The sequence below is a fragment of the Adelges cooleyi genome, unplaced genomic scaffold (genome assembly GCF_023614345.1).
Source record: "Adelges cooleyi isolate 19-005CV unplaced genomic scaffold, UGA_ACOO_1.1 ACOO_flye_CR_arks_rails_tigmint_CR_PRNA_41, whole genome shotgun sequence".
NCBI classification, from domain to species: Eukaryota; Metazoa; Arthropoda; class Insecta; order Hemiptera; family Adelgidae; genus Adelges; species Adelges cooleyi.
The window spans coordinates 3711407-3728102 of NW_026096090.1; the positions used below are offsets into that span (position 1 = coordinate 3711407).

Sequence of the window (16696 nt, forward strand, 5' to 3'; positions counted from 1 at the left end):
CATATTTGTTTTTCCGAATGTCTTATCTGCTTTCCGCTTTCGATTCGTTTCGACGGTATCGTGTGCCGCTTTTTGGCACAATACTTTGGCATCGCAACCATGCCGGATCCGCGTCGTCATTACGGTGTCCGCGCAATAGTCGCGTGCGCGGTGCTTTGTCTGTGTCCGTGTCGACGGGCGCAAGGGCAAAATGTCCTCTACGATCAGCAAAACGCGGCGCAACAGTACTGGTCCCAGCAAAGGCCGCAGGACATCATTGACCAACAGTACAGCGGTCTCCGGGCTCCGCAGTTTTCCAACCCAAATGCGGCCCAAGACCAATACGGGTACGCGCAGCAGCAACAACAAAGACAATTGCCCCAACAACAACAACAACAATCGCCCCAACAACAACAACAACAACAAAGGCAATTGCTCCAACAGCAACAGCTTCTCCAGCAGCAACAGCAGCTGCAGAGGCAAAGACAACAGACGACGCCCAGGACCAACATTTACAACAGGAACGGTAACCAATACCAGGGACGTCAGAGTTACGGTGAATAATGCATTTATATATGGTTTTCTTTATTAAGTCTGGTACTACAAATTGGTCAGTTTTTTCAGTGCAGATTTACCAAACGGTCAATAAACTACAATACTTTCAAAAAGTTGGAGGAAATTGTATAATCTATATTTCTATGTAGATGGTACATCCAAGTTTTGTCAACGTTGAAGTATCAAATTTATTTGATACTTCATAGAAACTACAAAATTCATGAGAATAACAATCGGATAGGTCAGAAAAATATGCTCAACTATAAAAAACGTTAAAATAAGAATTATCTTATTGTTCCTAATTAGAGTCGTTGTGGGATGTTGAAAGCATTTGTGTTGTTCATGCCTAATCTCTTAATCCAGATCATCCTTAACACCGCACTTATTCATTTCGAAATATTATTCATTACATTGTTTCAAATATATTCATCGATTTAAAATTACCCTATGGTATTATTACACACTAGACCAAATACGTGCAATTTGTATCCAAGTTCAATTTTTATTTATTAATTGCAAGTTCAATTAACACTTCAACAAAAGTTTATAGTTTCAATGTAAATTGTATACACGCTCTGTCCACTAATTAATTATTATTATATCAGGTGTTCAAATACTGGAATGGGTATACGAATAAATCTACTTACATTTTTATTCGAATAAAACTATTTAAAAATCAATATTAGGATTTATAATTTGATGTGTGAAACAATTCTTTGTCAAATAAACCAGCGCAATACTTTTACAATTTTACCTCATTAAAGTAATTTGTTTGTTAACTTTTAAATATTACCAAGCTAGGTACAAACTCTAGGGCTGGTCTTCAGGTTACGTTCATTCATTAACGTTTTAAGTATCGTACTCTTTTTAGTGTAGGTATGAATTATAAATACTAGAATTATTGTTTTATTACGTATTTTAACGTCATAAACAGATGGATTAAATGCGTCGTCAAATTCTTTATAGTATCTAAGTTAATCTTTTTCGTATGTTGTAACTGACGGCATTCAAATTCCTTAGCGACAATAGCGATGAACACTTCAACAGATTTATCAAGCGTTTCCTGTTATCGTTGGTTTTCAGGTTGACAAATAGGTAAATAGTCGCTTGAGTAATTAGTCACCGCCTGGAATTGAACACACAGCGTAAATTAAACCAGTTAAAGACAAAATTAAACAAATAACACAATATAATACATTTACGATAACTCTGGTATCTTGATAGTCAGGTACTTGGATACTCTATTATTGTATTATATAAAAAAACTATTTCGAATTATACGCAAACAGAAAATTATAAGTTTATACAGGATTATTTTTTAAAAAGTGTTTTAGTAGAGATTAAAGCTTTAAAGACATGTAAAATGATTCATATATTATATTCATTAAATATAATCACTTTTTACAAATCAACTTTCATGTACTACAATATAGTCTGACTAATTTGTATATTATATAGCAAGATGATTCACATTGCTCTAGATTAGGGCGACCATATGCCATTCTTAAGAGTTTTATAATAGAACATGTCATATTATTCATTTTTAACATGATTTTTAAAAGTAATTAAATTATTTAAAACGAAGTGTTCATTATTTAAAATCTGTTTAGATAACTACGCGTCCAGGTATGCACCGCCTATGCAACGACTGCAGGCTGGCGCCGCGGCTTATGTGATAAACGAAGATAGATTGGCAGAAATCCGGTCGGAGTTCTTGTATTGGTTCTTTGACAAGGGCGGCGATAGCGACAATGGTGATTATCAAACCGACATACACGGTTCTTCGCCTCAGCTCCACAAAAACTTCAATTTCCAGTTGCCCTTTTTCGGATTCCGCTTCAATTACACGCGCGTGTCCATGAACGGTTACCTGGAGTTTAGCGACCCACCGACGCACTATCGTTATCCGCTTTCATTTCCCATCAAGGAATGGCCGAAGAAAAACGACCCTTCGTTCATTGGCATTTTCTACAGTAAGTGCCGGATAGGTTCGTTGAAACCGGAGGACGAGGACAGGCGGAGGGCAGGAGTATATTTCAGAATGGAGCGAGACTTGCAATCTCGAACCGATCAGTTCGGGGTGGAAATGAGGGAGAGGCTCAAATGGGACATTCGAGAAGGTGTAGTCGGCGCCGAATCCTTTGTGCCCAAGCACTCCGTTATAATCACTTGGAAGAATATGTCGTTTTCCGGTGGGATCGACAATGCTTTGTATAAGGTCAGTGAGCTTTATCCAAATACCATTGATGAGCCCAACTTTATTATTATTATTTTTTTTTTTTTCAGACCAATACGTTCCAGATGGTTTTGGCTACGGACGAAGTGTTCGCCTACGCAATATTTAACTATGCTGACATGCAATGGACCAGTCATACCGAAGCTGGTGGAGACACGACCGGAGGCGAAGGAGGAGTACCAGCTTTCGTGAGTTTTTTAATCGAACCCGTCGACTATTTCACTTACCGATTGACTTACAGGTGGGATTCAACGCGGGTAATGGAACGAGAAGTTTCGAATACTATCCATACTCGCAAAGGTCGACAATTAGAGATTTGGTGGGCAGGGGTTGGGCAAACAATTTCCCGGGTCGTCATATATTCCGAATCGATGAAAATATCATGCTGGGCACTTGTAACAAAGACATAGGTATAATAGCTGGATATATTATGTTAACGTGTGCAACGTAGATTACATATTTAAACGAGTATTTTTTTCTTTTATCTTAGCCGGCACTAATTTGCCGCTGGTTTTCGCGCCAGAGAGTGGCAACATGTTGGGCGGCACCGTGGTCAACATAACCGGACCGTGTTTTGAACCCGGTGACAAAGTCCGGTGCAAGTAAGTGATACCGGATAGATTAATAGTAGTCGTTTAAATAAATAGAGATTGAACGGATATTTGCAATACTGTAGGTTCGACACCGAAGAAGTCGAAGGTACGGTGGTAAACAGAAACCGAGCGGTTTGCATACAACCATTTTTGATGGCCGAAGGTTATGTAATATTCGACGTGGCCATCGGCGATGAGAAATATAACTGGAAAGGAAAATACTTCGTTGGTAAGTCGGTTTGAAGGAAATTCGAATGCAAGTTGAAACCAGAGATTATTTCTATGTTCACTCATTTTTACAGAGACCCCTGCCACGGCTACAGAACGCATCCGGTTCCAAGACGGATCGGTGCGCGAGAGGAAACCAAAAGAGATAAAAATCACTTGGGAAAAACAAAATTTGACCAGCAATTACGACGCTGAAGTAAAGATTCTGTTGTACGGTTACAGAGAAGTTACCATTTCTCCGGATTTAGTATTCATCGACGTTATTGAGGTTAGCCCATTGGCTGTTTGAATACATTTTTTTTTCTAAGTCTATAACCTTACGATTATGTTGCCGTTCTACATATTACGCAGGACTCCGTGCCTAACTCTGGTGAATATGTGATCAATCCTAAACAGTTTGAAAACCGAGAAAACGATAGGAATTTGGATTTAACGTTTGGCTTTCTGCAGATACAGCTGGTGAATCCAGTCCAATACTTCGGCATATCCATTTCACCGTAAATATCCTATCGTTAGAAATCGTTTGTTTTCTGATCAATACGCTCGGCTGTATTTTTATAGGATTATTTGGAGCAAGCCTATACCCTTGGGATGGTACTTTGCGCCACAATGGGAACGATGGCACGGTGAGTTTTGGCCCGAAAAGATCTGCGACGACTGGATCAAGAACGACAGGTACTTGAAGAACTTTGCGGCCGAAATTCACCAATGTCCCTGCACTCTAGACCACGCGCTAGTCGATCGGGGCCGTTTCTTGCCGGACTTTGATTGTGACAGGGATGCTAACCCGCAGTGTCTTTACAACAAAGGAGCCGTGCATTGCGTTACAACGGGAGCGCCGAGCATGGAAGGTTCGGAACAGCAGTGTTGCTACGACAAAAATAATTATCTCATGCTTTCCTACGACCAGCAGTGGGGTTCCCGTCCCAGGAGGTCACACAACTTGGGTTTCTTGCCTTGGTCCGAAGCCAATAAAGTAACGTATTTAGACGTTTTTTTTTTTTCTGCAAAAAGGCAAAAGTTATCTTATAATATGTCTGATTAACTCCCTAAAGGTGCCCACGCTGTCGCAATGGTTCCACGACATGAGCCCGTTTTTCCCATGTTGTTTGTGGCAAGAAGAACAGGCCGTTGGTTGCGAGACTTACCGTTTCGAACGTCGGCCTTCCCAAGACTGCGTGGCGTACCAATCGCCGTACGTAGGTGAGTGCAATCGCGCTATGACGAATTACCCAGTTGTTACGATGGGTTTTCTACTTGATTTCAGCTACCGTGTTCGGAGATCCGCACGTTATCACATTCGACGACTTGGAGTACACGTTCAATGGTAAAGGCGAGTTCGTGTTAGTGCACGTAGACTCGGACGAATTCAAATTTGATGTCCAGGGAAGATTCGAACAGTTGCCGAATAACATTTACGGACCAGTGATGGCCACTCAACTAACTTCGGTGGCTTCACGCGACAATACGTCCACCGTAATTGAAGTGCGACTGCGGCCCAAAGCCGCTCAATGGAGATATAGACTGGACGTGTTCGCCGACGGCAAACGGGTATACTTCGATAGACCGGCGTTAAAGGTGCAACACTTCCACGGTAAGACTCAGAACTTTTAACCTTTACATAAAGATTATGCTTGTTAAATCGATCATCAAATCGTCGTTTCCTAGGCGTAACCGTTTACTCGCCATCTTACACACTCAATCAGTCCGAAATTGTGATCATGTTCCAGTCGGGTGCCGGTCTAGAAGTCTTGGAAAACAAAGGTTACATGACGACCAGGGTTTACATGCCTTGGCAGTTTATCGTGAGTAAAATAATTTTATAATCTACGGAGTTCGCAACGAACTCCGTGCCAGTAAATTGTATTAATGCTTTCTTTCTAGAATCGAACCAGAGGGTTGTTTGGCAACTGGAGTTTCGACCAAATGGACGACTTTGTGTTGCCCGATGGCATGACTGTCTTACCCACCACGTTTGATTTCGAAGGAACTCACAAGCAGTTCGCGATGAATTGTATGTGACCATAAAACACATTATAATTTAGAGTTCACACGTCACGAGTATTTTTATTTGCAGGGATTTTAGAAGACAGAGATGAAAAAAACAAGGGTGGAGCGTTGTTTTTCAGGGAATATGGTCGCACGGCAAGTTACTATGCGAACCGGACGTTCGAGCCAGTGTTTGCACAGACTCCGGAACTAATCATACCGCCCAACCGAACCGCAGACATCAAGAAAGCGAACGAACTGTGCGGGGATTCGTATCAATGCAAGTATGACTACTCGGTCAGTCTCAACTGGGATATGGCTTTCTACACGCTGCAGTATCAAGACGGGTTCGTCAACACTAAAAAGATGAGCAAGCAGAGAGGTGAGTTGTTAGCAAGACCCGAAAGATTTATGGTCATTTAGATCCATTTTTAAATACTATTATAATTTATAATACAACTACGTGAACACGATGTGGGTATAGATCAAAATAGTGATGACTTTTTTTATTTTTAAATAGAAACGATCACAATTTGACCAAATGGCACGGATATTAAATTTGTAATATAAATTAGTTTAAGTTTGTATAGGGTTTGTTTGAAATATTTCCATGGTTTACACAGTTTCACCTATGTTTATGAATTCGCTTTGCCAACTTTGGAAGCCTTTCATCTTCTTTCTTCGGGCCAATGTTGCGTGATGTTTGCTTCGCTGCTGCCTGTAGACTGAACTCTAAATCGATCGTCTCCGTGGTCGTAGTTCATATATGTCGATGCGTGTTCTACTCCCACTATTCTTTTCTTACTGTCACCTTTTTGTTTATCGTTCACCACCGCTGGTTAGGTCACTACAAACCACCACAATATTATGAACTATAAACCAAGCATGGTCCAAAAATATTACAGAAAAACTATTACAGTCTTCTTGCTTGTTTCTGTAGTGATATCCTGCGGTGTTCTGGAGACTCCCCGGTTCGGACGAAAGAGCAACTTCTTGTTTGTGCCTAACACCAAAGTGACGTTCGAGTGCAACCAAGACTTCGTGTTGATTGGCGACCAACGGAGATCGTGTTCGTCCGACGGCAAATGGGATATTCCAGAATATGGATACACAGAATGTTTGCGTGAGTACAAAAAGTATTTGAAAACGGGAAATATTTCAGTGTTTGCAAATCATTCCTATTAGTGTTTTTTGTTCATTTTAACTAATTGCGAATTTGTCCGGCATCACAAACTATGATTTACGGGCTTGGGTATCAAACATTTTAGCAATTCGTATTTTTTTTTAAAAATGTAAACCGCTTTAAAAATTCTTGCCTAATTATTCTCGTTTGCAAAATTTGGCTGTAAAAATATCAATACATTTGAATGGTAATTAGCGTATTTTCACAATATTTCACAAATACCTACAACATTGTTGTCATTTCTAATAGACAAAATTTAAGGGTATACTTTCAAGGAGTTGACTTACGAAAGTCTTAATTGAAATCTGTGTAAATTTACTAATGATTAGTTAAATAGTCGACAAGCAGTCGTGAATCACAAAATAATACAATGTGTTATTGTGCGGATTTATGTATATTGTTTGGCACTTTATGTCGACACAATTATGAATTATAACCTTGAATATAGAATATGATTTTTTATACAAATTCCTACCACTTTACATCGCATTTAAGCGGTTGAAAATTAACTATTTATAAGTAAAAGTAATGTGAATGTTTAATAGTTTTTTTTTAATATTTTGTATATGTCTGGGAAAATTTTGGATTACTAACATTATAAGTTAATGTTATAACATACATTATAAAAAGTACACATAAATATATAGGGCATGGGTCGATGGTTACAGTCCGTGCGCAAAATTCACAATTTTGCACAATTTTTTAAAATAAAATTAATCAAAATAATATTTTAGTTTTAGACTTTAACAGGCTCTGTTGGTTTAAGTGCTAGTTTAATTACCAATGCTACTGTTTGTGGTCAATATATTTTTAAAAGTATTTAATTTAACGATTTGATAATTTATAAAGGAAAAATGTTCATAAAAGACATCTTGCGAGCCTCGAAAATGGTGTTTTTGTCTAGTGAACTATTTAAAATGTTGAAATGCGTCATACTATTATGAGAAATTCAATTTGTAACTAGTTTAATTGAGTGTTCTGACGCTTCTTGCAGATTTTCGACTGTTTCGCCCAAGTTCATAAATCGTAACATAACAAGCAGTTTTTACTTCTAAATTTAAATTAAATATTAAAGAGTAAAAGACCATAATTTAAACGTTGGACAGCAGCACTGAAACGTTTCTCGCGATAACTTGTTAAAATATCTTGCTACCATGCCTACTTGTACTTACGTACGAAAAATCCCGGTCTTAGGTCATATCGAATATGAGTCGCGAAGCGCTTGGATGACCATCGCGTTGATAGCTGGCGCAATTGTACCGCTGCTGGTAGGCATATGTTGCGTGGTGTCACAAGTGTACCGGCGGCGGCGCCGCGGTCCAGGCCTGCGGTTCACGTCGGCCGCCGCAATGAGACGCCGGAATTCCGTGTTGGCCCTGAGCACGGTCGACTTGTCCAAGCCCGAAGACCCCGAACAGCCGTCGGCCCGGCAGCAGCAACGGCAACAACCGGCACAGTTGACGTCATCGTCGCCGGCGTCGTCGTCCAACAGATCCACACCACCCGACTCGTTGGCCAGCTCGACTAACCCGAAGCGGTCGTACGACGCGGTGTACAGGACCAACGAGCCGCTGCCCGGCAAACCCGACGTCCAGTTCGAGCCCAAAGTGTGGGATTTGGACGCCGAGTACGAGGGACAGCTGGACAAGATACCCAAGAGGACGGCCATCTACGTGCCCGGTTCGCCGCTGACCGACAGGCGCGACACAGGCGGTCCATCCATGGCCGTTCAACGGCAAATTTTTCCGTCCAAACTCAAAGACTCATTTTAAGCGCCGGTGTCGAAAACTAAATTATTACAATTATTATGTATGTATTATATATTTTGGATGGCATTTTGCACAAAAAAAAAAATCTTTAAATTTAAATATAGTTTTAACAGTTTTTACTATAGTCTCGGTGTTGATAAACCAACCTTAAATTTTATGTTTTGTCGATGCAAACGGTCATATCCAAGTATTATTATTGTTACGGCTTAAAACCCGCATTTCCACCAGCAGCGGTACGCGCTAATTTAATATATATATATTATACAGTTTTAAAATGACTTTTAAACAGCTAAACACTGACCATGTCAACATAAAAATACAGTTTATCTAACGTTTATAAATGCGTCTTTTATTTATTTTGCTTACGTTTTTGTACAAAAAAAAACACATACATGCCAAGGGTAATTATAATGCGGTATAGTTATTTTGTCTGATATACATTATATTATAGTTGTTACTATACGTATAGCGGGTTTTATAAAATATTAATAAATTTAATTACTTAAAATCTAATAACTATAGTCCAAAAGCATATTAAAGTAATTTTAATTTATTGTAAAGAATAACGTCTTCTGTCATCTGTGGCCAATTATTATAAATTATAATCACTAAAAATCAATTAGACGCGAAAATATTTATATTTACAATCAAGAATTTCAATGTAAATAACTTATATGTAAGTTTTACAAAATTATATCATAGGTTCTGGTTTACATATGTTAATCAAAATTAAAAACTCATTTTACTCTTATAGCTGTTTTGCACGTTTTTTATTTTATTAGTACCTATTCATGTTATTTATACTATTATTTGTATTTATTAATTAGTAGCTATAAGAATTTAGAATTTAAAAATAGTAAATTTTTTATTAAGAGTTGTCACACAACTTGTTTATTAAGGACATACAAATAAGGCAGTTTATTTATATTTAATTAAAACTAAAACAGGAAGGCTATTTAGCAAAATTTAATATAACTGTTGTCAGTGCCACGATCTATTATATAAAACTAACGTGTATAATTTAATTGTTTGTTGACATTAGCCATTAGATACTAAGTTTTAACTTTTATTTGACTGCGAAGTATGTGTAAATTACAAATCTTGCCGTTTCAACTACCTATTAAAGTACCGCAATCTATTCTTTTCTATAAAGAAATTCAAATTACATTTTTCATACAAAACACCCAACATGTAAAAATACTACTTCATTGTGTATGTCACGTATTGTATACATTAAATATTGTAACGCTTTTTAAAATTTATAATTTTTAGAAATTCTAATAAGATACTTAGTTTTTATTTTGTAAAAAAATATGTAAATATTAACAAATAAATATTAATAGTCTGCAATGTTATCTAATTCAAATGATGCAATGAAAATAATTTGTTTTGACAACACAGGTCATCAGGAATTTTCATCCAGGGCTTTAGTAATCGTCGTACCCATCATGTTACTTATGTTGGGACCGTTATTCCTCATTTTGGTGTGCGTTGGCTATCGATTCTTTATGCGAGTAAAGAGAGCTAAAATTGAAAAGTAAACAATTTTTTTCTAAATAGTTGTTAATTATTAAGTAATTAATTGTTTTTGTTTTTTTTTTGTGTAGGAATCGTAACCTACCGCCACGCAACACTCAAGAGGATTTAACTGCCCAAGTGGGATCGCAACAATCTCTAAACGATGATGAAGAACAACCAAATCGCACTGAAACTATAATTAATTGAACTGCCACAAATGTAATGTAGTCAACACACGTCATAGTTGTTTACACAAATATTTATTTATATTTATATACTTTGCATATTGCTTTAAAATGGTACAATGTTTTAACTTTTACATACTTATATTTTTTTTAAACATAAGACAATATAACATAATATTTATAACCGTCGATTCTTGTGGTTTAAAAAATAATTCATCTCAACATTCATAAATTATAACATACAAAAATAAGCAGATTTTGAAAAATACATCATTTATTTTACCATACAATAATTGAAATAATGATTTAGAAAAAAATAATTTACATGTTATTCATATAAAAAAAATAAAATAAGGTGAATTAATCACAATGAGGTTAGGTTTTGAAAATGAAAAGTTTAATAGATTGCTTTTGATTAAACATTTAAAACGTAACAACTAATCTATTTAAATATCACTATAAAACCATTTGATCGGCCGATTTTTGAAAAGCAATAACTGTACTTAACGAGAAATTCTATTTTACAACAATCAGCTCTTCAATAAGGTGTATTGTCTTAAGTGGTAAGAAAGTCTTTATGTTAATGAGTTACAAAGTAAAGTAAACACCAATTTGTAAATATATAATATAAGAATCGTACAAGTACAAACAATTTTTACGATTTTTTAGTTGTGCGTCAATTTTTTTATGTTGTATATTTGTAAAAACTACAAATTGTCTGCTTACATTACACTGTTAACAAATCAAAATTATCAATGGCCTTATATTATATGGGAAAAGGAACTTTTAGGGACAGGGACAATAATACAATTTAATATAATTTAAATGTCTCAAATGGTAGAGATGGAATCACAGATGAGTAATTGTCATATAAACGAATATCGTTTTTTTTCCTTCTTCTAAAAATAACATATTTACTATTGATAATGTTAAAATAGACTTTACAAACTTTTCAATCTAATGAAAAAATATCATTTGAACAAACAGTATTACTGTGAAGATATTTTTTTTATAAATTGTATTAATTAATCGTTATATCATATAATATACATATTATATATCTTTATATAAAAAATAATAGAAGGAAAAAATGGTAAAATTTGGTTAATTTTTCCTATTAATAGTTTTATCTACTTTGAAAAATATAAATCATTTAAACAGTTTCAAACAATTGGGTAAATATTGTATCTATAATTCACAACCTATTTCGTATAAGGCCACTCGGGTAAATATATAACCATCATCTAGCACCGTTCTATGTAGAAAGGATAAAAGCAATGCAATAAAAATAAATATCTAACTTCTTATATAATAATAATTCTTAACCCTTAGTTATGATGGGGGAAACATTCAGAATTAATTAATTCTTTTGCAGTCTCTTCTCCCACTCCTCTCTACGCTGTTGTATTCGTTTAAACCGAGGTATTTCTGTTTGGTTTTCATTAACATCTACTTGCGGTTCACTCTTTTTAACAATAATCTCATTTTCAGCTTCTTCGCTCATACTTTGTATTATGTTATACTCATTCTCTTTGTCACTGCTCAATAATTCCGGCTCGCCATCTTTACCTAGTTTTAATGACCTCCTGGCAAATACTTTCAGCAACTCGGGTTCGTCGTCCCGTTTTTTCCTTCTAAGCACCTCTGTGCCAAGTTTGGATAGCCGTGGTGCTGGAACTGGTAACAAACGGGGTTCAGAGTCGCTAGAGCTATAGCTACGATAGCGTTCAGAATTTTCATCCATTACACTAGACACACTGTCCGATGACGAAGACTTCTGAACAGATCCACTAGACATCTCATCGTCAGTTTGCCTTAGACTAAATGACTTCTTAATAGGCGTGAATGTGTCGGGTTCTAAGATGTCCTCAGCCAATGGCGTATGTGGCGGCGGTGTAATCGGATGGTCGAATGGAAGATCAGGAGGATAGGATATTTGCATGCGGCTGGCAGGTGGAGGCTCTTCTCGCTGCCGGGGTTTAGCTGCTACCGCGTCATCGAAAAGAAATTTATCCACATCTTCTTCAGGTTTTGTCTTTTTCTTAGTGCTACGGCGTGACAGTAAGCGGTGAAAAAAGCCTTCTTCGCGTTTTGGAACGTTTTCAATGGATATTTCATCAATGCAAGTGTCGAGGTCTCGGGAAGTGCAAGTAGTGCCATCTGGAAAAAAAACACACGTGCAAATTTAGTGCAAAGCTAATATTTTTACAATAAAAAAAGGTGAAATAGCAAAATGTCATATCTTTTATGGATTTAACCAATTAGAACGGTACTAGTAAAGCATTTTTCCATTTATTGCTATTAACGGTATAATCTAGAGAACCGCACAGGGGACACACATCCTCTTCACTAATGGCTGGTAGTCTATTGTTTCTCATTGATTCGTAACTACTAACCATAAAGTAACTCTCTAGAAATTTCAAATATCCTTTTGGATAGGCATATAAGTTCATTCTATTTCTACCTTTAGTCACATCAATTTGTTTATGTGATAACTGAGGAGATATCTTGTTAAATCCAACTGGTCGAATGGACGAGCTACGTATAAAATATGGTAGAGCATCGTTTCGTACACGATATGCACCAGAACGGCGACGACCAAAACAACTCAATCGGAATAAACAACAACTCTGTCTGGGCTTTTTACATTTCGTTTTTGGTGCTTTTTTCAAAGGTTTCTTGGCACTAAATTTGGCTGGGTAATAAGCCGAATAACTGTGACCATAATTGTATATACCTGCAGTATCGGTTTGAGGTTTGGTCTCGGGTGACACTGACCGCCCAGAGTGCTCTTCGTTCACTTCAGGAGTAGCGGGAAGAGCAGTGGCCACAGTAAGCTGTGAAAATAAAAAATTTTACTTAATCAATACATATTAATTTCTACTTAACGTGTATTTTACACTTACAGGCTTTTTATTACGAGGATTGCCGTGCTTTCTTTTTGGCCTGATTGCCATTCGATGCTTGGCTGCACTATGGCTCAGAGGAACACTTGTTGAAGAATCCCCATCTACAATAAATACTTTATCTATGATAAAACTATTTTTTTTATTGTACGTCGTAACTTTACCTGAACTATCCAGATGAGTTTGAGATGTGTGTTTATCGTATAATGACATTTTTGACGAATGACGAGAAATATGACCACCGAATGAGTCCTAAAAGTGAAAAATATTTATTATCATAATATATTTATATAATTTATAATTCATTTTGTTATTGAATATTACATGTTACATAATTAAGCTGTTACTACTATGTTTCAATAAGTATTATTATCTATTAACAATGTAGACCTCAACCCGTTTATAAAGTAGTCTATTTTTTACTGAAAGTGTAAGAATGATAAACGTAAAAATGCTCATTGTCATTAATGTACGATTTAATAAACTCCACTACTAAATTGTTGTAAAAGTTATGTAAAATTGATGTCAAAGTTAATATATATTTAAGTATTACAAATTGCGAATTTCGATAATTGTAATTAATTAGATCAAACTCAAAATATATTAAGTTGCATATATTTGAATAATTAGGTTTATATTTTTATAATAATTATTAATTCTATGAGTTATACTTGTGAAGGTCGACGAGTTCAATACTAAAAATAAAAACTAGCAAATATAGAGAACTTAATGATGTTAATTGAATAACTCGTTTTCGTTGTTCCGTTTGAGAACATAAATAATTTTATATTAATTTTAACATTATACTAACAACGTAGTATTTAAAATTAAGATTTGTATCATTATAATTTGTCTTTTATTTAAAAAAACGGCATTGCAATCGGTCGCAAACCGCTTACAACGACGTTCTACATAACAGATGATCTTACTTCGTCCATTTCGGAACTTCCCATACTGAGAAGCGATCCATCACTGCAGGTGCTGTGCGAAGATTTTGTTATCAATTCCTGACAATAGATTAATAAGCAAAACAAAAAGCCATTAGAATAAGTTTAACAAAAAAAATACACATTACTATAATATTATCGTCATCGCTATAAATCTAAGATCTCAATACTTTGCTCAACAGGAGATCATTGCCGGTGGCTATGGTAGGCGAATGCATTGATGGACTTCGCGGGAGTCCGTCGTCGACATCGTCGTCGTCTTGGACTTTTGGTCTGCGCCTTCTCACCGCTTCCAATAACTCGGCCTGGAAACGACACCACACCGAATATTACATTGCACTACTATTTACTATTATTAAAATAAATACGAATTAATGGTGTATTTCTCGCTAATCTCGTAACCGTAAAAGGGTCCGTGGACACATATCAACCATAACTGTATTAAATGTTAATGGGGCAATGCATCGGGGCGTTACAGGCACGAGGCGATGCTCAGTTGTTGCGCTGCCTCGGCCGGAACAGTGATTAAAGGTCACGGTCAGCTGGGTTTGTACCTCGCACCCGCCGGTTTTCGAAAAGCCCTAAGCCAATGTGACGAGCACGAGTACATATATTACATTATACGCGCCGATGTAACGTTGTAATGGGCTAACCGAGCCGTTAATGCACTGGCGCGCATCGTCCAAACTCATTTACTAAGGTGCAAATCGAGAGAAAATGTAAAAAATATTACACTGCGAGAAGAGAAAAAACAACTTCGAATTGAATTCGGCCGCTTGTATAGCACACGCGTAGCAAACAACAACCGCCGAATAAGTTGTCTCAATATGAACTCAAATTAGACGACCTAATGTTGTTTAAAAAACAAATTAACGGAAAAAATGTTGATTGTGAGCGCTGGTGTCGTCTAATACCGAGTAGTATAATATATAAATTTAATCGGTTAGTCAGTTACTCACTAGAGACATATTTAATATATTATTAGTGTAATGATGGCTATATAATAAAATACAATACTGTAGAGAACTGCCCGCGCCGTTGTCGTAGACTAAAAGTCCGAAGTTTACCACAGTATTACAAACACATTTGGGTAAGTCGCGAGTGTCAAATGGTATGATTTATGTGTAAAAACACATAGACGATTGGCAAATTACACGAGTATTATTACATTTATTATTATTGTTGTCTTGATTGTTTTCTATTGTCAACAAAACGGATGGCTCTGTTCAATATAGAAACAAAAAAAATAGTTGAAAACAATAGCCGCTCCTTCGACGACTACAACACCGGAGGAGTAATTTGCGAGCGATTATTATACTGCGACGATCTCCTCTTTGGTAATAGAAGGCATAATACATTTTTTTTCGTTTTGTACTTCGATTCAACAACAGTTTAATAACGTTTTTCGGTACATTTTTTAATTACTTGTATTAAGTTGGCGTGTAGCGGAAAACCCAATCTTGGTACTGACACTGCCGACTCGGAATCGGACTGACCGGAATGCTGTTCGGGGTTGAACACACTGTCATGGCTAACGCTCAGCAACGTCGAGTGTAAACTCCTGTAATTGATTAAAAAAATTCTTCATGTTAATACACGTTACACACACACACATATATATGAAGTCGTTGCCACTGTGCGACAATTACAACGAAAGAACATTTAATATTATTTTAAGAATCGTATAGTTGTGTTTTTCCTATCAACATTCACTTACGGTCTTCGGTTAAACGGTTCGTCGATCAGCATACTAGTAGAACGGCTTCGGGACGGGTCCAACTTATTGTTGGCCGATTGGTCGGAAGTCGTTTCTTCGCCAGAATTAAGCGCTTCGCTAGCATCGAGACTGGCGGCTGGGACCTTGCGACGAAATATTCGCCGTAAGCCCCTGAGCGGGTTGAAACGTCTCCTTTTTGGGGGTTCTACGGACAAAGCATAGTTTTTATTATATTTTGTCAAGCAACACAAACGCGTTTGTTCTTAAGGTTTTAGAATAAAACCGCTACAAGTCCCATTTCAACCACTGCAGCCAAGGCGTGATTGTATAAAAACGTTTGGCCAAAAATCAGTAAGGTTTATAAAAAATTAATAAATGTATTATGTTTTAAACCTATAATGTAACATTATGGCCTATTACCTATAAAATGTTGATGTTATAAAACGCTGATAATAATACAAAGACTGTACACATTTTACACGGTATATAGTTTACATTGACTCTAGTCTCTCTACCAGTAGGTAATTATTTAACTATTAACTTCGCCAACTACGGTAAAAAAAAAATGTATATATATATATATATACCTATAATGTAACTCAAAGCTACGTACCGTCTTTATAAAATATTGTTTTAATTAAACGTTTAAACATTTTTTTTTTTTTGTTATTTATTTTTATAGCTACGTTTATTAATTTACCAACCCAATTAAACATGGGATAACAATATAATTAAAAAATCGCTCACCCGGTCTTTGACTGACGGCGTGCTCGGGTTGTGGCGACGATTCTCGCACACAAGACATGTCTCAGCTATGCGATTCGTCCCCGTGTTATTCGTTTTTAGGAGTGACGTCGATGTGAACTGCAACGCATATTATCTGCAGCTTCT

The 16696-nt window shown here is 36.5% G+C and overlaps 2 protein-coding genes across 3 annotated transcripts in view; one reads left to right on the plus strand and one right to left on the minus strand.

Annotated features, from left to right (window-relative positions):
* LOC126841706 (protein mesh) lies at positions 1 to 10426 on the plus strand. Of its 2 annotated transcripts, XM_050578303.1 has the most exons (17): positions 25 to 535; positions 2145 to 2752; positions 2821 to 2958; positions 3012 to 3180; positions 3261 to 3372; positions 3447 to 3592; positions 3666 to 3859; positions 3943 to 4088; positions 4153 to 4567; positions 4647 to 4794; positions 4859 to 5185; positions 5260 to 5396; positions 5476 to 5605; positions 5669 to 5962; positions 6521 to 6703; positions 9934 to 10069; positions 10140 to 10426. In XM_050578303.1, the coding sequence occupies exons 1-17, from the start codon at positions 100 to 102 to the stop codon at positions 10255 to 10257; spliced, it is 3837 nt and encodes a 1278-aa protein (XP_050434260.1). In that variant the 5' UTR covers positions 25 to 99; the 3' UTR covers positions 10258 to 10426. The 2 variants fall into 2 exon arrangements, with proteins under 2 accessions (XP_050434259.1, XP_050434260.1); XM_050578302.1 differs by lacking the exons at positions 9934 to 10069; positions 10140 to 10426 and adding an exon at positions 7958 to 9114 and having other exon boundaries at positions 1 to 535.
* LOC126841707 (uncharacterized) overlaps positions 10402 to 16696 on the minus strand; it is a 22920-nt gene continuing 16625 nt past the window's right edge. The window contains exons 2-10 of the mRNA XM_050578304.1: positions 16553 to 16694; positions 15806 to 16010; positions 15514 to 15649; positions 14259 to 14393; positions 14071 to 14148; positions 13306 to 13393; positions 13142 to 13245; positions 12973 to 13072; positions 10402 to 12395 (exon numbers count right to left, since the gene is read on the minus strand). Coding sequence (XP_050434261.1) covers positions 11596 to 12395; positions 12973 to 13072; positions 13142 to 13245; positions 13306 to 13393; positions 14071 to 14148; positions 14259 to 14393; positions 15514 to 15649; positions 15806 to 16010; positions 16553 to 16610 — 1704 coding nt within the window. The 5' untranslated portion in view covers positions 16611 to 16694 and the 3' untranslated portion in view covers positions 10402 to 11595. The remainder of the gene's footprint in view (positions 12396 to 12972; positions 13073 to 13141; positions 13246 to 13305; positions 13394 to 14070; positions 14149 to 14258; positions 14394 to 15513; positions 15650 to 15805; positions 16011 to 16552; positions 16695 to 16696) is intronic.

Bases quoted from the DNA above. Each gene is read 5' to 3' on its own strand.
- LOC126841706 (XM_050578302.1), top strand. From the start codon at position 100: ATGCCGGATCCGCGTCGTCATTACGGTGTCCGCGCAATAGTCGCGTGC. The intron at 2,753-2,820 runs GTCAGTGAGCTT...TTTTTTTTTCAG, and splicing joins TCGACAATGCTTTGTATAAG to ACCAATACGTTCCAGATGGT. The intron at 4,089-4,152 runs GTAAATATCCTA...GTATTTTTATAG, and splicing joins TTCGGCATATCCATTTCACC to GATTATTTGGAGCAAGCCTA.